At 38.9% G+C, this 24,437-nt stretch overlaps 1 protein-coding gene and 1 pseudogene across 3 annotated transcripts in view; one reads left to right on the top strand and one right to left on the bottom strand.

Annotated features, from left to right (window-relative positions):
• The window catches only part of ARHGAP5 (Rho GTPase activating protein 5), a 74,109-nt gene that overhangs the window by 26,654 nt on the left and 23,018 nt on the right, over positions 1 to 24,437 (bottom strand). For all 3 annotated transcript variants that reach the window (XM_040970288.1, XM_040970286.1, XM_040970287.1), the window contains exon 3: positions 6,992 to 7,139. In XM_040970288.1, coding sequence (XP_040826222.1) covers positions 6,992 to 7,139 — 148 coding nt within the window. The remainder of the gene's footprint in view (positions 1 to 6,991; positions 7,140 to 24,437) is intronic.
• LOC121149500 lies at positions 23,529 to 24,031 on the top strand (annotated as a pseudogene).

Consider the following 24,437-nt stretch of genomic DNA (forward strand, 5'->3'; position numbering starts at 1 on the left):
TTGATAAAACTGTAATGGCAACAAAGGAACACAATTTACTATTATTAGGAACTAAAGTTATCACTACAGAAGCTACAGGCATTAAAAAGATAATCAGGAATTTTCTAAGTGTATGCTAATTTAGATGAAAGACAGTATTTCTCAAAAGATACAACCAATGCTTACTCAAGAACAAATTTGTAATCTTTGAATCATCTATTCAAATATTTTATAGTTTAAAGCCTCAACAGAGTTCCAGTCCAAACAGTTTCTTTGCTGAATTCTACCAAAATTTAGGGAAGAAATATTAGCAATTCTGCAAAAACCTCTCAGAAAAATGAACTTAACATGATACTAGCTTTATTCTGCTTACCAGAGACATTTCAAGTAACTACACAATATCCTTCAGAATACAGAAATGTTTAATGTTGTAGCAAATCAACTAACACATAAGAAAAGGATAAAAACTCTTGCCAAGTGGTGTGTGACTGAGAAATACAAGGTTGTATCTGAAAATGAATTACCATTATAAACAATATGTTCTCTTTAATAAAATCAGAAACATGTGACAAAATCAGTATATATTTTAGATTAAAAACTCTCCTCAAACAGGAGTATCAAACTATCTTCTCAGGTCAATATGGAACAGTGCCAAAAAAATCTCAACAGCTAAAAATATATTTAACAATCAAATGATCAAAGACTATATGTGTTTGGTAGTGGTTATACTGGATATAGTTACTAAATTCATTTGGCATAATCAAAATGGGCCACTGGGAAGAGACCTGATAGAGGAGCTTGGAGGATTCCTTTGTCAGGGTGCAGTCCCTGCAGGTGAGCACAAAAACCAAGACTGGGACAGCCCAAACCAGGCCAGGTTATGGTACCTGGCGGTGCACGTGGGGGTCAGGTCTGGAGCAGGCCAGGCTGAGCTAGTTCATAACACCCACTGAAGATCTGAGAACCAGGATTGGGTGCAGGCCAGAACTGGCCAAACCGCAACATCAGCCAGTTCACATTAGGGCTGGGACTGGGGACTGGATGGGCTGAACTAGGCTGTAGCACCCAATAGCACAAGCTGCAACCAGGGGCAGACAGGCCAGAGCCAGACTACAGCACCTGCTGGCAAATACCTAGGTAAAGCAGGCCATGTCAGTCTTAGCCACAGCACCCTCCAGCACAAGCAAGTCCTGGGGCAGGGGGTGTGTGAGAGAGTATGGGGGGTTTCCCTACTGGGCCCCTGCTGAGCATGAGAACTGGGACTGAAGGCAGACCAGGCTAGGCAGAGCTACAACACCTGCTGGCCTGCATGAGAACCAGGTTAGGGGGAGAGCCAGGCTGGACTAACTGATCTACTAGTGCATATATGAGCCAGAGTTAAGTGTAAGCTGGTTGGGCTTTGTAGCAGCCTCTGCTGGCACGTGTTGGGACTGGGTGCAAATCCTGCCAAGCCAGACTGCGGAACTACCTGGAAAGTACAAGATTCAGGGCAGGGGCCGGGAGTGGGTACAGTAGGGAAACTGTGAGTACCTCTTTGATGGGCTGCAACTCCCACTGGTGAGCATGAGAACCAGGGCTAGGGGCAGGCATGACTAGAGAGGCAGTGGCACCCACTGGCATGAGTGTGGCCCAGATAGTGGGGCTGGTTGGGCTGATCTAGGCTTTGATGCCGGTTGTTATGCATGAGAACTAAATAGGTGTGGGACCAATTAGATCAATCAGCTGCACATATTGGCAAGCACAGGAATCAGGGCTGGGGACAAGCCTGGAGGAGGTTTATTTGGGTCATTCTGACTAGGCTGCAGCTCCCACTGGTGTGAGGGTCAAGGGTATTTTGGGCAGGGCTGAGCTGGGATGCAGCATCAATTGTTTAAGTAAGAGACGGGGCTAGAGACAGAATTGTCCCAATAATTGCAGTTACCAGTGTTTGCACAGGCTGATGCCATGTGACAGACTAAACCTGATCCCATATTGGCAAGCACACACAACAGTCACGTCTGGGATCACCTCAGATGAGGTTTCTTTGGGGATCCCTCAACTGAACTGATGGACTGAGAAATCCAACCATGGGGAGAATTACAGGCTCTGGGGACAGTGGAGTGTATGTGTCAAAACTGGGGGCTCCTTAGTGGCTTAGGTGGAGTAGTGGATGGCATACCCAGATGCACATGGAGAATATGAAATCCTTTTGGGTTTGCAGAAGATATCTGGTACTACAGCAGAGGAAAAGCAGAACAAATGGGTAAACGAACCCAGCCATGCATTGATAGCAAATATTTGGGTGAATGGAGACTCTTGAGGTTGACTATGTCAGCCAACAGACATTGGAAGGATTTCCTCCTTGGAGTGGCAGGATCAAAAGCATTTCAGAACTAGTGAAACTGCCTGGGTGCAGCCCTCAAAGCATGCTCCACATCAGGGACCTGGGATGACATCGAGTGGCCACTCCCCATCCCCAGGTACTGAAGGCAGTTGTGAGGCTGGGTGTGGCTTCTCCCCTTGTCTCTTCTCTTCTCCCAGATACAGAAATAGGAAAGGGAAATTTTGGAAATGATGGTCTCAGCCACTTTCCCCAATCCTCGACCTTTCCTACCCTAATTAACTATGTAAATATTATCAAAAATAAAATCAAAAAATAAATAAAAATATAGCAAACATTTCTCTACTACCCAAAGCTATCTACACATTCAACATTATTCCTATTAAAACCACAATGATATTCTCCAAAAAATTTTTTTAAATTCCTAAAATTTGTGTGAAACTACAAGTGATCTTAAATTCTCAGAAAACAGAAAACCTGAAGGCATCAAAATATCTGACTTCAAAACACAATAAAAATAATAACCGAAACAGCAAGTCAGGGGCATATCATTAGGAAAGACACAGACTAACAGAAGACAATAAGGAATTCAGAAGGAAATAAATGTTATCCATAATCAACCCATTTCTATCTAAGACACCAAGTATACACACTGGAGACAGAATGGAGCTGGGAAAACTGGACACTGACATGCAAAACAGTGAAAGCAGACTCACAGCTATATACAAATCAATATAACATGGGTCAAAGACCTAAGAGCTGAAACCATGAAGCATCTAGAAAAAGAGAAGGAAAGGCTTCACAACATTGTTCTGGGCAAATATTTCTTATAATACAATCATCAAAGAACACATAATAAAAACAAAAACTTGACCAATGGGATTACACTAACTGAAAGTACTTCTTTACAGCAAAGAAATCACCCATCAAGTAAAGATATAACCTACAGAGCCATAGCAAATATTTGGAAATTGTTCATCCAACAAGGGATTTATAGAATTCTTGTATAATAAGATACTGAAAAAAAAAAGACAGGAAAAAATTGTAAATGAACAAATGAGAACAGTTCTTTTAAAACATACAATGGTCAACAAGAATATAAAAACTGTTTTAACATCACTGTCAAAGGTATGTTATGAACCACAAGTATCTTTTCACTCCTCTTAGAATAGCTATTATCACAAACAAAACGTAACAAATGCTGGTGAATATATAGTGAAAGTGTAATTCATTCACCACTGGTGGGAATGTAAATCAACATCATCATTTTGAGAAATCGTACAGAAATTTCTTGAAAACCTAGGAAAAACAATCCTACATCTATATCCAAAGGAAGTGAAATCATTATAATGAAGAGACATTTATACTCATGTTAATTGCAGCACTACCCACTACAACGAAACTATCAACTCAGCCTAGCGCCCATTAACAGACAAAAGAAAAGAAAATGTGGTGTATACATATTCAATACATTTTCCACAAACATAAATGAAATTCCATCATTGGCAGCAATTTAGATGGAACTGGAGAACATCATATTTAACAAGTCAAGCATGGAAAAATAACCACATGTTTTCACTAAGACATCCATGTCAAAGTAGATATAGAACACTTATTAAGATAATATAAGGAGGATATGCTGGAGAAATGGATACAGAGAGGGTGTTTAATGGGTATGGTGGTACAACTGGATAGAAGAAATTATTTAATATTCTACAGCACGGCAGGGAAACCACGGGTAACAATAATTAACTGAAACAGTTAAAGATATCTAGTAGAGAGGTTCTGAATGCTCCAAAGAGAAAGAAATTATATCTAAGTGACAGACATACCAGTTACTCTAACAATTACACATGCATCATATACATATATCTAAATGTAACACATCATATAGCTGTACGATTACTATACATTCAAAAAGGTGTTTTGAGGAGGGAAGCAATATACTATAATAACATAAATTATTCCATTCTTGTGGTCATATGGTTTTTTTGTATTTTTACAAAGCATACACAAAATATCTATTAGCCTGAACTAATGAAGTTGTGTTAAGCACTGGGATAAAGGGACTAGCATTGCACAGATTAGGCAGCTGCTACTGACAGAGTATTCCATATTCAAGGGCCAATTTGAGAACCCACTGCTTTGCTTCTGATCCAGTTTTCTCTAATGCTCCTAGGAAAGCAACACAAAACTGCCCAAGTACTTGGCCTCCTAGTCATCAATACAGGAGACCTGGATGGCATTCTGGGCTTCTAGTTTTGGTCTGAGCCAGATCTGGCTGCTGCAGCCATTTAGAGAGGGAACCAGTGGATGGACAATTCTCTCTCTCTGTCTGACTCCCACTGTTACTATATTTTTCAAATAAAGGGATAATTTTTGAGAAAGTTTGGGCTAGGATTACATGATTATCTTACACTTGAAACATAGGCATTTTCATCAAATAATAAAAAAAAATTGAAGAAATGAATATTTCAGGAACCAACATTGTGGCTAGTGAGTAAAGTCTCTGCCCGCAATGCAAGCATCCTATATGGGATGTTTTACTTCTGATCTCACTTCCTGCTAATGCATCTAGGAAAGCAGTGGAAGAGGACCCAAATACTTAGGTCTCTGCCATTTTCAAGACCAGGAAGAAGCTTCTTGCTCCTGCCTTTAGCCTGACCAAGCTCCAGCCACAGTGTCCATGTGCAGAGTGAACCAGCAGATGGAAGTCCTCGTTCCCTCTGTTTCTCCCTGTGCTTCTGTAACTGTAACTTCCATATATATATATATAAAATAAAATCATATATATATGACCCTAACCCTAACCTTAACACTCTCTCTCTCTCTATATATATATATAACCCTAACCCTAACCCTCAGCTGTATGTTTATTGCAAATACAGAATTACAGAGAGAAGGAGCAACAAAGATCTATCCACTGGCTACTCCCCAAATGGCCATTAGCAGCCAGAACTGAGCTATCTGAAGCGGGGAGCTTATTCTGGGTCTCTCACATGGCTGCAGAGGCCCTGACCCGTCTTTTGCTGCTTTCCTAGGCCATTGGCAGTGATGTGGATTGGAAGCTGAGCTGGGACAGGAACCCATATGGAATGCCAGCACTTCAGTGGCAGGTTTAGCCTTCTATATTATGTTGCTGGGCCTGAATTAAAAATAAAAAAATTTTTTTAAAAGAATTCTTTATGGCCCTAGAGGCTAAAGTTCTCACCTTGCACAAGCCAAGATCCCGTATGTATGCCGGTTCTAATCTTGGAGGCCCTGCTTCCCACTCAGCTCCCTGCTTGTTGCAGGGAAAGCAGTCAAGGATAGCTCAGCCTTGGGACCCTGCATCTACATGGGAGATCTGGAAGAGGCTCCTGGTTCCCGACTTTGGATTGGCTCAGATCCGGCCATTGTTGTCACTTACGGAGTGAATCAATGGATGAAAGATCTTTCTCTCTGTCTCTACTTTTTTCTGTTTATCTGACTTTGGGATAAAAATAAAAATAAAAATAAAATTTAAAAAAGAACTCTTTAAGGAGGTATATAATTAAAAGAACCTTGGAATTTCTGATGTTAAACTTACAAATATGAATACTGGAAAAACTCTGCTAATAAATATGTCTCAATAATTTCTTGAATAAAAAAATTAAATACATTTCCAAATATAGGTAGTATAAATGATCACTTATGACTTAGGCTGGAAAGACACACGCAATTACAACTGTAATACTAGTATATATGGCATTTTGACATCCTAACTCTTCAAAATTAACATTCTTCCCTGGACAACTCCACACGTCAAGAACTTAGTTAATAATCAGACTCCATAGTAAAATTTACATAAGTAAAAGTAAGCAGGCATATGGGCATCAAAATTCTCTTATCCAAATAATGCTTGAATATCAGATGGCATCATTAAGAAAAAGTATGGCTATAGTTTTGCTCATGTTTTCAAAGCTCCATTTATAATTGTGAGCATTTTGAATATACTCAAAATTTTGAATATACTCAAAATCGGCCTCTATTGCCCAACCTCCCACTGATCTGACTTCTGGTTTTAACATTTTACAACAGACAAAATAAACTTACAAAACTGAAATGTTTTAAAACAGCAAAGTTATCTATACCTTCTTTAAAAATACAACTTTAACCACAGAAATGTCAAGTTATAACTGGATAATAATGGCTGCTGCAACTATAAAAATGCTTAAAAGTTCATGGAAAACTGCATGGATTTGCATATTTTGCTACATCAAAACAAACATTTCGCAATCTCGTTATTTCCATAACTTTTAGAAGTGCTTTCATAGAATAAAATGATTTTCATACTAGTACTGCAAGTTTTCAAAGCAAAATGTGTGTATAAATAAGTACTACAAATAGCTCTGGATTTAAAAACACTGAAAATTGTAAAAATAATGACTCAAATCATAAATATAATAATCAAGCTATTTCAAACTGTAGAACAGGAGTTACCACGTTAGCACTCAACTTGGCTACTTGTAAGGTTAAAAAGTTCAACAAAAGCATATTTTCCATTAGTCAACATGAAAACTTTACTCAAGTATCAATCAAACAGTGACAACAATCAATCTTACTATATCTCTTTCAAAATTTAATTTTGACAAATTACAAACATTTGATAAACTGTTGGCCTAGCAAAAGAGTATCCACAAATAAAATATCTGCATTAATATTTTATCCTACCTGTATCTTCAATAAATTCCACACACTTTTCAACAAATAGTGGTATAGGCTTCTCAGCTGTAACCAGATCCTGGAGGGGCATCCCAAAGTAATTACTTTCCCAGTTTCTACGTGTTGGTGGATTGAAGTTCTTAGTTTTCTTTTTCTGCTGTAAGAAAACATATGGAAGTTAAAACCATATAATAATATCATTTAGAACAAAAGGATAAAATGATGTAAAAACACACTATGAATCAAAAGGACTATTTAAGGACATATCCAACCTAATATCCACCATTACGGGACTCACTAAATTCCACTAGAAGCAGCAACAGTGATGGAAAGTAATAACCGACTCCATTTAAATGTGGTCTATTTTATTCATTTGCTCTGTTATTTTTATTTTTTCTTTGGAACAGATCTAAAAGAGGTTTTCATATATGCCTATTTGTGTAAGAATATAATACAACTAGAATCAAAATGGCAGAATAGGTAAAGGACACGTTTAAACAAACAAAGAAACATTAACCACTGTGAAGCAGAGAAGGCACATTTCAGGAAATAGGAGAGGACTGGACGACAGCAGAGAGGGTCCTGGAGACTGACACCACAGGAAAGCAGCCGACACGACGGTGTGGTGTTGCAGTAACTGATATCCCAGCAGCACTCAGCAAGCAGTGAGCTGAACTCCGTTGGCAGCTGGAACTCCACCAGCAACAAGGTGGGAAGGGGCATTCACCAGGAGCTCAGGAGGTGAACCCAAAGAACTGCCCATCCTGCTGGTCTGCTTCATTGGACCAGGAGCAGAGACAAAGCAACAGGTCCCAGAAGGGCCGTGCGGGAACAGGGTGGATTTCATATCCCAGTGCAGGCCCTACAGCCGAATTAGCTGCCATTTCGTTTAAGGAGGCAAGGACTATGTGGGCAGCACTGCACATGTACTGAGCTGGGAGTGAACTCATTTCTGGCTCTGTGAACTGCAACAACATGGCATCCTACTATATTTCTAATTTCTTCCTTTTAATAGGCTCTACTTCTTTAATCTGACATTAGAGATAAAATGGTCCTAAACCAGAAAGGCAATATCTCAAAGATCAAAGGAAATACTGTCTGGAACTGAACCGTTAGAGATTTTGATTTTCCCTGTTGAATAAGATGGAGCAAGTATTTCCATGGGCTTTACTGTGCATCTTCAGCTGAGTGTCTCTGAAGTATAGGAGAGCAAGATTTTACAAATTAAGAGAATGTCAGAGCACTTACACTGACAACTGTTTGCTTTTCAGTCTACTACTACTTATGACACTTTCTCTGCTATGTCATAATTCTAGTCATATTTCTCAAGTATCATTATTGGCTTATGAACAGAACAAAACCCGAAGCACGTGTTACCTGAAAAGAGGGGAAGAGAGACACAAGCATGTGTCAGTGACTAACAAGTCCTCTAGGCTAGTTTCTATGCTTTTAGGGATAGAATCTTTGGATGAATCCCCTGATTCTTCCAAGTCTCTGGAATCTTGAATACAATTTCAGCTTGTTCCACCCAGCAAATTGCCAGACCTACACAATATAACTCTCAAGCCCTCACTACTCTCACTCTACAGTGACACAGATTATCCATGAAGTGACTAGTTGATCTGGCTCAAGGTCCTGATCCAACTCAAACTGTATGGATCCTTACTCCTTATACAATCTCTCTACTACCATCAGCACCACCAAAACAGAACAATGTGTAACGAAATGAAAATGAATAGGCTATAACCTAAGCTTAAACATGGGTACAGTGAGTCAGTTTTCCTGAGGAGCACTAAATAGCTTTGCAACTGCAAACTACAAATGCATTATCGCTGTATTAGAAACCAAAATCTGTGCCAAACCAATTTGTTTACAGATGGAGCACAATGGTGAGAGATTATACTTAATGAAAACAACAAAGCCCAGACTACAGCAGGAGCAACGGGGATGAATAGACAGATCTTCGTAGCAACTCGCCCTAACAACAGAGGAACACAAACTCATAAGGAAAGTAAACTAGCTAGACCTCGCAGTGCCAATCAACTCAAGAAATTTTTGTTGTTCCTATTACACTGGCCTTTTAAAAGGAACCAGCAATACTTTCACATGACTGAAAAGGAAATAGCCTGACATGTATTAGGGCAGCCTGAATACTTAATTAAAATGGGAGAAGTGAGACTTGGTAATACAATAGGATATCTGGCTTATACTCAAAAATATTCCTCAAGGTGCATAAAATTTTAACAGCAAATCATTTAATTTTGCAATTACAAAAAGATTCACTAATAAACCAACAACAAAAAGCTAACTAGCTTATAGCAAGGGATTTCTGGCAATTCTAAAAGAATACTAACAGAACAGCTCTGATAGTTCAGTTATAATCTTACATGTGGGGATGAAGAGACAGCTACGTGATCTGCTAATTTTTTTTTTTTACTAATTAATGACTCTGTTACAAAGGAATATTCTATGCAGAAAATCAGTTTTGGATTAAACACATCTATGTCAGCTTTTGTGAACACAAACTACACAGTTCCCGGCTTCTACCTGGCCCAGCCCTCGCTGTTGTAGACACTTATCACAATTCCTTTCAAATAAATATTCATATATATATGAATAATACTGATTTCTTTGCAGAGAGGAAGATCTTCCATTCATTAGTTTACTCCTGAAGTATCTGCAATGGTTGGAATTGAGCCAATCCGAAGCCAGGAACTTCCTCCAGGTCTCCCACACGGGTGCAGGGACCCAAGGCTTTGGGCCGTCCTTGACTGCTTTCCCAGGCCACAAGCAGGGAGCTGGATGGGAAGTAGAGCTGCCGGGATGAGAACCGGCACCCATATGGGATCCCGGCACGTGCAAGGTAAGGACTTCAGCCACTAGGCCACCGTGCCTGGGTCAACCTCTCCTTTTCTAACTGCCTTTCAAATAAATAAATCTTAAAACCAACCAACCAACCAAACAAACAAAACCTAGAAAGTATCAATGAAAACAAGCTCAGCTATTAAAAACAGCTCTGACTTGACACAAAACTAAACACAACTACCACTAAGAAACACCAAAACAGAAACTTTAAAGAGCTGAAAGCTAAAGGATGGGCAAAAGCAATGATTCAGGTTTTGTTTTTTAAAGACTTGTCTTCAAAACAAAAAAGTTTAACCACATACAAACTCATCTGACAAGTATCCAGACTTCAGTCATCTAAGCACTGACAGCAGAAGTATAAACATCCTCAGAAACAGAGTAACAAACTTTTAAATGATATCCTTAAGTGTTTGTCAGATCAAATATGCCAAAATATAACCTTAAATTAAGATTTTAATAGACTCATAAACATTGATCTCCGTTTCAGTGCAAATATTTCTGTAAAAATAAATATACTGTTAATCTAAGTTTAGCAGAAATTAAATAACAAATACAAACAACATTGCCCACAATGATCCTCTAGGTTTAGAGTGGGCGTATAGATGAAGGGAGAAAAACCGGTGGAATTTTCATGATATGCCACATATTCTTGGAGATGGTATTACTTGTGTAACCAGAAGACTTATAAAAAAAAAAATCATTCCTAGTATACGTAAAAAATAAAGAGATCAGAAATCTTCTAAAAGTAAAGGCTGGGTGGTGGTGATGACACTGTGACTTACAGTTAAGTGACTGCAATGCCAGCAGATACAGGCAACATTTAAAAAATTATTTAAAGATTTATTTCTTTTTATTGGAAAGGCAGATATACACAGAGGAGGAGAGACAGAGAGGAAGATCTTCCACCCAATGATTCACTCCCCAAGTGGCCACAACGGCTGGAGCTGAGCCAATCCAAAGCCAGGGGTCAGGAGCTTCTTCTGGGTCTTCCACATGGGTGCACGGTCCTAAAGCTTTGGGTCGTCCTCGACTGCTTTCCCAGGCCACAAGAATGGAGCTGGATGGGAAGTAGGGCTGCTGGGATTAGAAGCAGCACCCATATGGAATCCCGGCACATGCAAGGAGAGGACCTTAACCACTACGCTATCGCGCCGGGCCCACTATTTCAACTTCTGTTTCATTTATCCACTTCCCTGCTAACGACCAGGGGAAATGGCAGAAGAGGTTCAATTACTTGGGCTCCTGTATGCACTAGGAAGGCCAGATTAAGCCCTTGGCTCTTGGCATCAGCCTGGCCCAGCACTGGCCATCACATCCATTTGAGGAGTGAGGCAGCAGAAAGACCATCTTTGTGTTTTTCCTGTCATCGTAACTTCCAAATTATTTTTTTTTAAAAAATGAAGCCAGACAATATTTTAAGATGTTTTATTTAGTCGAAAGGCAGAGTGAAAGACAAGAGACAGCGTTTTCAGCTGATGTTTCACGCCTCAGCTGAACCAGACTAAGAGCCACAGCTTCCAAGTCAGCAGCAAGCATCCAAGCACTTGAGAAGACACCATCTGCTGCTTCACACACCATCAGTGGGAAGCCGAACAGAAAGCAGAGGTGGCACTCAATCCTAGGCACTGTGATTTATGATGTGGGCATGCCAGGCTGGCTTAACCAGCTATTCATCCAGGGCCTCCAAATCGAGTTTTCTGTGGTACTTGGTCTCATTCAAAAGATTCTCAATTTATTACAGCACATTCAGCTATTAGAGACCCTAACCTTCCCTTTCTCCATTCCTAAAGTTGTTTTCATTTAACTGAGCAATAGACAGGAACTTTCCCTCACGTGACTACAACCAATGTACAACTGCTTTATTTTCCTTCCTGCAATTTGAGTGAATTTAAGTTACTGCCCTCCCAAACAACCTCAATCCTTGACTCCCTCATCTTCATATTCTTATTGCCCACTCTCCTATACAATTAATTTGCTCCCTCCCTGTTTCACTTTTACAAATACACAAATTCTCTAATTTCTGTCATCTTTAAAAGCAAACACAAGAGGAGTGTTATGGCATAGTGGGTAAGCCACCGCTGCCAATGGCAGCATTCCTAAGGGGAGCAGCTCGTGTGCCAGTTGCTCCACTTCCAATCCATATTACTGCTAACGGATGGGAAAGCAGTAAACAATAACCCAAGTACTTGGGCAATAGCCACCCACTCTCTGAGTAACTCTTCCAAAACAAAAGAAATAAATATTTCGAAATACAACAGCCATCATTTAATCTTATCACTGTGCTTTCTATTTACTGCCCCAACTTTTACTCTGTCTCACAGAAAACTTTTTTGAATTATTTATTTGAAAGGGAGAGTTACAGAGAAAGGATGAGGCAGAGAAATAAATATTCCACCTTCTGTATCATTCGTCAAAGGGACACAACAGCTGAAGCTGGGCCAGACAAAAGCCAGGTGGCTTCATCCAGATCTCTCATGCGGGTGCTTGGGCCCCAAGCAGTTGGGCCATCCTCTGGGGCTTTCCCAGGTACATTTGCAGTGAGCTGGATTAGAAGTGAAGCAGCCAGGACTTGTACTGATGCCCATGTGGTATGCCAATGTTGCAGGTGGCAGCTCAACACACTATACCAACATCAGCCTCTACAGAAAAACTTCTTAAAATGTTCTTTAAAGACAAGAGAGACATCCCTGAACTACTAGCTCACCAGGCCAAGTGGAAGCAACAGGCCATGGCAAATGCCTAACAGTTTCTATATTCACTATCTGAACTTTTTCACACCCTTTTCACTTTTTTTGCACTATATAATTCTTTTATTTTCTGCATATTAGTGCTCTACCAGTATTACATCTATAAAGAACAATCTCGAATACTCTATTTTTTAGTTTGGAAAGATCAGACTCATTTATTTATATAAGACAAGATTTACCTAATTCAGAACTTACTGCTTATAAGTTCACACAGACACAGAAATTAATGCAATTAAAAATGTCATTTTTTTTCAATTACTTTTTAGGATTTATTTATTTTCACTGGAGAGTCAAATTTACAGAGAGGAGAGACAAAGACTTCCATACATGAATTCACTCCCCAAGTAGTTGCAACAGCTGCATCTGGGCAGATCTGAAGCAAGGAGCCAGGAGATTACTCCAAGTCTCCCACGTGGGTGCAGGGTTCCAAGGCCTTGGACCATCCTCTACTGCTTTCCCAGGCCACAAGCAGGGAGTTGTAAGGGAAGTGGAACAGCCTGAATATGAACTGGTGCTCATATGGGATCCCAAGTGTGCAAGGCAAGGACTTATAGGCCCTAGGCTACCACGCTGGGCCCTCTTTTTTAAATTCTTAGAGTATAACTTTTTTGCAGGCTATAATTATTTGCTCAATGATCACCAGTAGTTTTGGCTCAATTTAACCAATTATAAACCTTTATATTCTTTAAAAAAAATTAAGTGAAAATTACAATTTCTTACCAAAAGGTCTAGGGTCTTGAAAATTTCAAGTATGTATTTCCCTCTTCCCTCCCATTCAGTAGCCATTTCAAATTAGCTAAAAATAATATTTCACCTGTAACACTTAATAGCAGCAATTCCTGATGAATTGCCCAATTATTTTAAGACACACAAAAAATGGCTGCCTACCAAATCTGCCAAATGTTAGAAATACTACATTTAAGAATTTTTTTTTATTTATTTATTTTTTATTTTATTTATTTTTTTTTTAAAGATTTATTTTTATTATTTTTTCATTGGAAAGGCGGATATACAGAGAGGAGAGACAGAGAGGAAGATCTTCCGTCCGATGATTCACTCCCCAAGTGAGCGCAACGGGCCGATACTATGCCGATCCGAAGCCAGGAGCCTCTTCTGGGTCTCCCACGCGGGTGCAGGGTCCCAAAGCTTTGGGCCGTCCTCGACTGCTTTCCCGGGCCACAGGCAGGGAGCTGGAAGGGAAGCGGGGCTGCCGGGATTAGAACCGGCGCCCATATGGGATCCCGGGCGTGCAAGGCGAGGACCTTTTAACCACTTGCGCCACCGCGCCGGGCCCTACATTTAAGAATTAACGTGAAGGTTTCAAGGTTTCTCCAGTTTAGGCATTAATACCTTTGTGCTTTTATTTGGTTACTAGAGTATTTCTATCTGTATAACCCATATTTATGTATATTAAGCATAATCATTTAAAACACTATTACATTTATGGTGGACCTTTGGGAATTTTAAAAATCAACCAAAATCTTCTTAGGATGTGACTCATCAGCTTTATTTTTAGAGATACTTTCACTAAAGTAAAACTGATAACCTTATACTTTAGTTGCAGCTTGAATTCAAACATTCCTTTGCAACAGCAGGAGCCTACAATATAGAACCTTCTCTCATCTGCTTTGAATAAAACACTTCGTTAAGACTTTGAATGGTTGGTATTTTTAAATAGCTTTATGTGTCTCATGTATCTTTCCTAATAGCTTCATTATATAATATGGAGGATCAACACTGTCCAGCCCTACCATGATGTCCCGCTCAATTTTATTTTAGACGCCCTCATAAACAAAGCCCACCTTACCTTTTCCCATATACTGCCTCTGCTCCCTTTCATTCTTTAGCCCATTTCCACCTAGCTTTCCCTATCACTCTATTAAACTGCTTTTGGGGAATCAAACACCTTCACTCTAACAAATAAAAAGGAAACTTCAGTTTCCATCCTTCTTGGGCACTCAGCAATATAATTTACTCCTTAAATACTTGTTCTTTTGGTTCATATGTCTCCACTCAGGAATCCCTTTTCACATTGAGATACCTTTTCAGTCTCAGACCAACTCATCTTCTTTTATCCCAACTCAGTTCAGAGCTTTCCTTTCCTTAGCTGTAGTCCACCCTTACGTTAGTTTATCTAATTCCACAGCTTTACGTTCTTTTCTGTTAACTCCTCATCTGAGTATAAGAGGTAAACACATCATATTTAAATAACTCTTTATAAATAACATGCAGAAGAATCTTGCCCTATAAAAGATTTCTGTCAATAAATACATAGAGCCGTTACTGAGGTGGTGACTCAGATTACCACTGCTTGCACTGGAGCACAGTTCAAGCCCCAGCAGTGCTGCTTCCAATTCAGCTCCCTACTAACATGTCTGGGAAAGCAGCAGTTCCTGGCCCAAACACTTGGTTCCCTACCGCTCATGTCAGAGACTGGGATGGAGTTCCTCCTCCTGGCTTCAGCCTGGCCTGACTCTTTTTGTTGTGGCTATTTGTGGAGTGAACCATAAAACAGATGGTATCTCTAAAAATCTCCAATTCTCAAAATAATAAATATATAAACAAGTGCATTCAGTGAATTATTCATTTCTATGGAAACCACTATACAGTTGAGTAGAAGCTCAACGGTATCTGTGTATTGACTTTCCAATAATAAAAAAATAAATCTTAAAAAGAAAAAGTTATTGCATCATAAATACTGGTAAGGATGTGGAAAAGTAGAGCCATCATATATTCATGACAAGAATTCAAAACGATACACCCATTCTAGAAAACAGTAGCTTCTTGTGTGAAACAAAATACGGCACATTTTCATACAAGTCAGCAGTTTCTCTGTTCACTATTTAACCCAGAAACATGAGGATTCCATCTAAAAACTTAATTCAAATGTCCCTAAATCTTCATGACAGAACAAAAGTAGAAACAGTCTGATGTCCTTTCACAAATTAAAGGACAAAATTTGATTTGTCCTTTGGATATAAATTTTGATATACAGAAATACTGTGGAATATTGCTCAGATATAAAAATGAAGAAACTATTCATACCTAAAATTTGACTAAATATCGAGGGAATTATTCTCAACAAGAAATTCAATACCAGGAAATTATATACCAAATGACCCATTTATCTATCTGATCAAGGGGACAAGGTTATAAAGAATTAAATAAAATATAAATTTTACTTTTAAAAATCTGATCAAGGGGACAAGGTTATAAAGAATTAAATAAAATATAAATTTTACCTATATTATAATTTTAATAATTAAGGGTAACTAAAACTATAGTCTGTCACATTCTTAAAATGACAGAATTACAGAAATGGAAAAGAGCAATGAGTGCTAGGAGTTAAGAATAGGGATGGGTAAGAAAGAGGGGAATGCAGATGAAAGAAAACAAGCTGTCAATGATGGAATCGTTTTGCATCTTAGCTGTGGTGGGAGACACACAAACCTACCTATGAAGAATAGCACAGAATATAAACACATACACACACGAGTACAAACAGAACCAAGGAAATCAAAGCTCTGTGGGTTCAAGTCAATATTATGGTTGCAATACTAGACTATAGTTTTGCAAGATGACATTGTGAAAAACTGGGAAATGAATAGAAGAGCTCTTCAAATCATTTCTTACAACAGGATGTGATTGTACCTTATCTCAAAATGAAATGATGTGGCTCTCTAATTCATGGAGCTGTTTAAAATCCCAAGTATTAAAATATAATGAAGGTTCATGGTTTATTTGATTTGATTATGGTGAATGAGAAATGAATCTGGTGAGAGGTCCTGAAACTGACTGGAAGGTAGTTTTTGAAGAGAGAGTTGATTCTGCAAGTCAAGCATGCTCTCAATCCAGCTCTGCTTCCAGGCTCCCAATGTGATTGCTATTAACAAATACCAAGGAAAAATGAAAGCCAGAAATTTTTTATATTTGTTAAATTGCTTTTAAATTAGTGAAAATAAGCATGAGATCAATATATCCTTTTAAATAGTCTCATGAATCAGAACTACACTTCCAGCATTAACCACTGGGCCCGGCACAGTAGCCTAGTGGCTTAATATGGATGCCAGTTTGTATCCCAGCTGTTCCACTTCCCAACCAGCTCCCTGCTTATAACCTGGAAAAGTAGTAGAGAATGGCCCAAATCACTGGGACTCTGCACCCATATAGGAGATCTAGAAGAAGCTCCTGGCTTCAGATCAGCTAAGTTCTAGCCATTGTGGTTACTTGGAGAGTGAACCAGTGGATGGGAAGATCTTCCTCTGTCTCTCCTTCTTTCTGTAAATCTGACGTCCCAATAAAAATAAATAAATCTTGAAAAAAAAATTAACCACCTAACTACTTTTCAATCTGAATCTGAGCAGCCACAAGTCATGCTCAAATGGATATACAGAAAAAAATCGTGTGATAAAGGAATGCAAAATACAGGCAGAAACACAGTATTACATAACTACATGTATATAGCACCAACTGATGTTGTCAGAACCAGAAATGCTATTAAAGCAACCAATTTTAACTTTATGAAAAAGTCTGAAAATACAATAGATCTAGTTAATCTATCAGAGCCAAACGAATTTAGTCAATTACATGGTAAGAAAGTAATGGGCCTTGAAGACACTTAAGGGGCAGGGGGGAGATTGGAACATTAATTAATTCCACCCGCCTTTCCTCTACCATGCAGTCTCTTCATCCTAATGGGGTCAGAGGTCTCGCTTCACTTTTCTAATAAAATAATGTTAGTAAAGCAAGCTTCAGTAAGTTTCCAAATGTAATGAAACATGCAAGAAAAGTTTTGTTAAATTTTGCTAAAAATATATTTTCCAGAAAAAATCATTTACTAGCTTGAAAATATAAAAACAGTTGACGACTAAGTCAACATTGTTTTATCTTCTAATTTCTTAGATATAATAGACATTCAGAAAAATGTTATTCACTGATCATTTCAGTGAATGAAAACACAGTGTAAGTTATTAAGGAAACACATGACCACCTTTCTATTACCGCTTCCAGAGGGCCATGCATTTATACTGACTTTAGTTGATCACATTACAACATACTGCACCAGGCCACAGAGATCAACCACAAACAGGACCCAAACCTTGCCTGCAGTCAACACTGTGGCTTTCATCCCTTAGACATTATGCCAATTTGGGGAAAAGCCAACTTCACCCAGAGCTCTTGGGGTAAAGGTTCAGTTCTAAATTCAGCAACATAATTCTGCTCCTATTGCATGTGCCAGAGTGTATTGGTTAGGATCAGATCTAAGAACCAACTCAAGACAAACGGTCTGGGAAAGGTGCTAGTTTAACTCTTTCAAACATACTTCCTGTATACAGGTGATTTTCACTTTGCCTCATACACAAGAGCTGCCTGCAAAATAATAATGTACACCCTATGACAACTGCTGAACACAACACCCTCATATAAGAGTTGAAACATAAAAAAGTTGAATCTTTCAAGCAGTTCAAGACTTTAAGAGTCCTTGCTCATTAAACAAAGTACAGGCCTACTGTATCGTATTGCTCTTTCTAAATCAGTAAGTTATTTGACATTTAATTTTTATTTGGCTTTAATTAAAACTCCATAAGAATCTGTGGATACTGTTAACAACTGTCGAGAGTTTAAGAGGTGGGGCTGGCATTGTGGCTTAGTGGATTAAACTGTTGCCTGTAGTATGCACAAACCATAAGGGAGCTGGTTTATGTCCCTGCTGCTCCGCTGCTCCACTTTAGATACAGTTTCTTGCTAATGCACCAGGGAATGACAGCCCAAGTGCTTGGGACCCTGTACGCATGTCCTGGCTTCTGTCTGGCCCAGCTTCAGCTGTTGTAGCCATTTGGGGGTGAGCAAGCAGATGAAAGACTTTCTGTCTTTCCATCTATTTGTTAACTCTGCTTTCCAAACAAATTAAAACAAAATTTAATACTAAAAATTTAAAAAAGAGGTTAAAGGGTATATATGCTACAAGAACCATGCTTACCCCAAAAGTTATGCACTTTGATAGAAAGAAACAACAGTTCAATAGAGACATTTTCACCTATTTTGTAATATATGGAATCAACAATTTGCAGATTAAGTAGAAATGCTGGCTATCACTTGGTTAGCACTATCTATTTTTTAAAAAGGCATTTTACTCAATAAAGACCATGAAGTTCTAGAAGTCAGAAGTCAAAAAATTCTAAACCTAAGAGTTACTGTAGGAGCTACTACAATAACGGCATGGTATCAAGTCACTACTTAACCTCAAAATAGTATTTTGTCATTATGTATATGTATTTTCATACCTAAACCTTTACTGTCTGTCTTTTACTAAAACACACATAGGTTTTCTTCTCCCACATAGGTTTTCTTCTCCCAAACAGGCTCCAAATCTTAGAACAATGGCTGTGGCAGCAAAAATCTTTCAAAATATTATTCAGTAGATAAGAGGGAATACTAAAATACAGAGCAGGGGTAAAAAACATGGATTGGAATCATTATTGGAGAATAAAATTAGGAGCTGTCTATTAGTAAGACATATAAGATAAAAAAAGGACTTAGAAATAAAAAAGTTCAAGGCGAAAAACCATCAGAATATCAAGTTATACTAATACACCATAAATTTCAAAGTATTTTACTATTTATTCTCTATCTGAATCAAAATTGCTCTAAGATACTAACAAAAAAAAACACCCTCAAACACAAGTAAACTTCAATTCACTGAACATGAGCTGAAATCAGGCATTTGTACTAACAACTCAAATTCATTCACTTACTGCAAGCAATGCTTTTGAAACATTAGATTATGAAATGAATTTAGCAGGTCACAACACTTTGTTTCCTTTTTAGAAAATCATAGTATCATATACTTAAAAAGCTAAGTGTTGCTTTTGTGAAATTCCACTTTAGTTATATAGAAATATTAATATACATCAGAGGTTCACTCATAATTTTAAAATAATATGTAATTCTCACTGCTAGTTACAATCAAAAATGTTTTATTCCCAAATACTGAACTCATTTTGGAGCGTAACACAGACAGCAAACATTCCCTACCTGGCAGAAATACCAGTTTAACAAAAACAGATCTTATACCCTTCTTTAGATGCCACTGGTGCCCCCCAAATTATGATGCTTCAGGGGTTGAGGAATCTGAAAACAAATTGAATTATCTCTTCCCTTACACGACAAAGTAAAGGAACTTTAGGGCATTTAAAAATCAAAAAGAAAACTAATGAACAAATGAGACAAAGAACTGTTGTGAAAAACAAACAAAAATCGAGCATACTAGGGTATTTTAGGCCTGATGCTTACATATATATCTTGAGCAATAGTACATGCCAAGTATTCAAAAAATCCATTTCCAACATCTACCACAACTCCAAGGGAAGCAGTGTACATAATTCCTAAAATAGGTGAGGGAACCAGAAAGAATGAATGGTTGCTTACTCATTCTCTACTATTTTGGCCACTTAAAATCAGCAGCTCCATTCATTCATCAATTGAACCCAGACGTCTCATGAAGATTTATACTGTCTATTTGACACTTATTGTTCTACAATCAAAGTTTTACTTTCCAACCCCACCATTCCAAACCTAACAAAATTCTAAGGCTCTAACTCATAAACAATAAATAGGTCACTGATGAAGTTGAAAAACAAATCTAAACATGCCTTTTCTATTTCATTATCTTCTATGCTACATATGCAACATTTTATCAGATCCTGTGGACTTGAATTATCTCTCAAATCCATTCTTACTACTATTCTCCCTGCTCACTTCAATTGCTCCAAGCCTTCATCACTGTCTGCTTAGACTACTGTAAATATACCAACTGCTCCTCTTCACTCTATTGAGCCTTCACTCAACCCATTTTCCATACTCCTATATGGGATCTCAAGAAACAAATCCATTCACCCTCCAGTTTCAAATTACTCCAAAGCTAAGTCAATTTTTAATTTTGCTTATTTCTCCTGTGGTCTGTGTATCTCTAACATGTTAGAAATGAATGTCTCCGTCTGTCCCTTGTCCATCTAAACTATTTGATGTGTCTCTCTCTTCCCCACTTGCATGCTGAAATCCAATAGAACTTTCCTTAGAGTGTTCAGGTTCTGCCTGTCTATTTCTAGATCTAAAACAGCACTTCAGTTCAGTAAACACCTATGGTTTAGGACAGTTTCCTTATCATAATTTATCTTACTTAACCACAATTTAATGCCTCTACTACTGATTTTCCTCAGCTATGTTATCTTTTTCTCCTTCTCCAAAACCAATAAAAATACTAGAAACTGGCCCTCTGTCTAAATGGCTGCAATGGCCAGAGCTGGACTGGCTGAAGCCAGGAGCCATGTGCTTCCTCTGTGTCTCCCAAGAGGGTGCATGGGCCAAGAGCTTCCTTCAGCCATCCTCCACTGCACTCCTCCCAGATACATCTGCAGGGAGCTGGACTGGAGGCAGAGCAGACAAGATTAACACAAACACCCATAAGAAATGCCACTAAAACAGGCAGAGGATTAGTCTACTACACCACAGCACTAGTCCTGCATTGTTGCATAATTATCCAAAAGAAACAAACTGCTGAGGTCAGAATTAGGTGTGGTGTTGAATAAAATGCCACAAAGTAAATCTGCATCCCATACTGGAGTTCCTGGTCTCTGGTAGCCCAAGTAGCTGGGTGCTCTCTCATCCATGGGGGAGACCATGACTAACTGCCAAGTTTCTGGCTTCATTCTGGCTTAAGCTTGCCTGTAGTAGGTATTCAGAGCAAACTTGTCAATCAGATCTCTCTCTTTGGTTTTTAAATAAATGTGTGCTTTATCAAAAGAACACCTTTGGAACAGAATTGTGCATAGTGAATGAACACAGGCATTCCATGTGAGCCCTGCTTCAAGTCCTGGATGCACCATTTCTGAACCAGTTCCCTGTTACTGCACCCAAGATATCCCAAGTGCTAGGGCCAACATCACCACAGCCATTTAAAAAGTCAACCAACAGATAAAGATCTGTCTTCTCTCCTTAACACTGTCTTTCAAATTAAAAAAAAAAAAAAAAGCAAAACAAAAACCTCAAGACTAACACCAGTTTTGACATATCTGTTAAAAGGAAAATAACGTAATAAGATTATAATCTAAAAAGCCCTGTAGCAACAAGAAGCAACATGAATGTATTACTGCCTGATAGTAAACAGTCTAGTGCTGTTGTCTGCAGCACCAGAACCTATGTGGGCAATAGTTCAAGTCCTGGTTGCTTCACTTTTGATCCAGCTCCCAGCTAATGCATCTAGGACAGCAGTGGCATATGGTCCTAGTGTGTAGGCCCTGGCACCCATGCGGGAGAGCTGGCTCCTGCCTTTGCACCAACCCAGCATACTAAAAGTAATAAAATGTGTACCCAGGACTATTGATAATAAATTGAAAGTGAAAAGATGCCAGCTACTGACTGGTAGTGTGTGTTGTTAGTTAATATGTGCTGTAAGTCTAGATGAATTTCATTTAAAAGTAGTTCATCTGACTAGAGAATAGTTTATGATCAACTAGGAAAATACTGTAGCTTATAGTTGGAAGCTAACATGGAATCTTCCCAACTATCATGGATAGACAGATCAGTGCATGCAGGAAAACTAGAGTAATTTAATCTAAATAATTGGGCCTGATTAAAATGTTAGGTGTAGTAAACACGTATAATTTATATGCCTATGGATCTAATAATGAAGAAATTATCAAAACATTGGATAACAGTCTGTTGAATGTTACCTAAAAACCTACTGAATGTTATTTCAAGATCTTAAAGTCCTTAAGTAAATGTCTGTGTACAATCAAATCTATTTATGTACTAATATTAGAAGTCAAGTTGCAGGACCTTCATTGTGGAGTGGCAAGGTGAGGCAACATTTGCATCCACCTAATTTCCTGTTGATTCACCTGGGAAGGCAGTGTAAGACAGCCCATGTGCTCTGACCCTGCCACTCACAAGGAGACATGGACAAGAGTCCTGAGTTCCTGGTTTCAGAACAGCCCAGTGCCAACCACTGTGGTCATTTGTGGAGTAAATCAACAACTGCCATATTTATTTCTCTGTCTCCTGATTTCTGAATCATTCTCTATTTTATATATATATATATATATAGATAAAGCAACAAAGCAAAACCTAAAGTTGCTAAAATACCACTGTGAAAAAAAATCCTGAATACACCTTTAATACTACACATACTGGAGCCAGCACTGTGGCACAGCAAGCTAGTCCCAGCTGCTTCACTTCCCATCTGGCACTCTGTCTGGGAAGGCAGCAAAGGATGGCCCAAGTCCTTGGGCTCATCCACCCACATGGGAGAGCCAAAAGCAGCTCCTGGCTTCAGATCACCCTAGTTCTGGCCATTGCGGACAACTGGGGAGTAAACTAGCAGATGCAATACCTCTCTCTCTGTGGATCAGCCTTTCAAAGAATAAAATTTAAAAAAAAAAACAAAAAACACCTAGTGGCTAAAGTCCCTGCCTTGAATCCCATATCGACACTGGTTCTAATCCCAGCAGCTCCACTTCCCATCCAGTTCCATGCTTGCAGCCCGGGAAAGCAGTAGAGGATGGCCCAAAGACTTGGACCCCTGCGTGGGAGACCAAGAAGGTCCTGGCATCAGAATGGCTCAGCTCCAGCTATTGCGGCCACTTGGGGAGTGAATTAGCAGATGAAAGATCTTTGTCTCTCCTCTCGGTGTATCTGACTTTGCAATAAAAATTAATAAATCTTGAAAAAAACCCTAAATTTTTATTTCCAATGTTTAATAATACCATAAGAATTAGTATCTACTAAAACATAAATAATACTCTGGTATTTGATCTCGTATAATTTAGAAACCTATTTGCATCCATTTAGGAACTATATCTATGAAGAAGCTTCTTAGAAAAGTGGACAAATTTCTGGAAGGCAGGAATAGAGTGGATTCTAGCTTGGTCAGCAACATGTCCGAGTTTTACCATGACTACTGCAACAGGTACCTCACCCATGACTCTCCATCTGTGAGAAAGGCACATTGCAGTGGTAAGAAACACAAAGAGTATGTGAAAGACTACTATCGGAAATGGATGGAAGAGCAGGCTCAGAGCCTGAAAGACAAAAACGATGGCTGTTTCAGCAAAAAAAAAAAAAAAAAAAAAAAAAAAAGATACCTCCTATTCCATTCTCTATTTCTCCTCCTGCAGGGGTGATAACCCAGCTCCCCCTGAGTCTGTGGGGTCCTCCTCCTCCTGGTATGATGCCAGTAACCCCATATGCAAGGCCCTCCCAGGATACTAATGGTGGATCCTCCTCTCCCTGGGATGATGCCAGTGGGAGTTGTCCTGGAATGAGGCCAACCATGGGAGGAGGCCATATGCCAATGATGTCAGAGCCCCCAATGATGAGACCTCCTGCCCGTGCCCTGATGGTGCCTACTTGTCCAGGAATGACTTGGCCAGACAGATAAGGATAGAGGGGAAGCCTCTTCACAGCAGTCCACATCACTTGTTCTGCTTCACCAAATCATGGTGCTGTGACTCTGGGCATTTTTTAACAGCATGAAAAAAGACGTTTTGCTCCCCTTTGCTACTACTAAGAAAGTAGTTTTAGAGGGTAGAAGTGGGATTTTTAAAACTGCAATTTTTGTTTGTACTGTGAAATGTGAAGACAAAATTGTCAACTCTTTCAGTTTAAAAAAAAAAAAAAGCAAACAAACTTGCCAGAGTATACGTTATTGCAATTTTACTTTTTGAGCAACTTTTTAAGTGAGACAGGTCTATCAAATTATTGTAAAACTGGCAGGTAAGGAAAGTACAATAGTTTTGATATGGTTTCTGTATGCCCTTCATAAATGTTCACGGCACTGAAGCACT

Source organism: Ochotona curzoniae, unplaced genomic scaffold (assembly GCF_017591425.1).
Source record: "Ochotona curzoniae isolate NIBS_2020 unplaced genomic scaffold, NIBS_Ocur_1.0 scaffold_4701, whole genome shotgun sequence".
NCBI lineage: Eukaryota > Metazoa > Chordata > Mammalia > Lagomorpha > Ochotonidae > Ochotona > Ochotona curzoniae.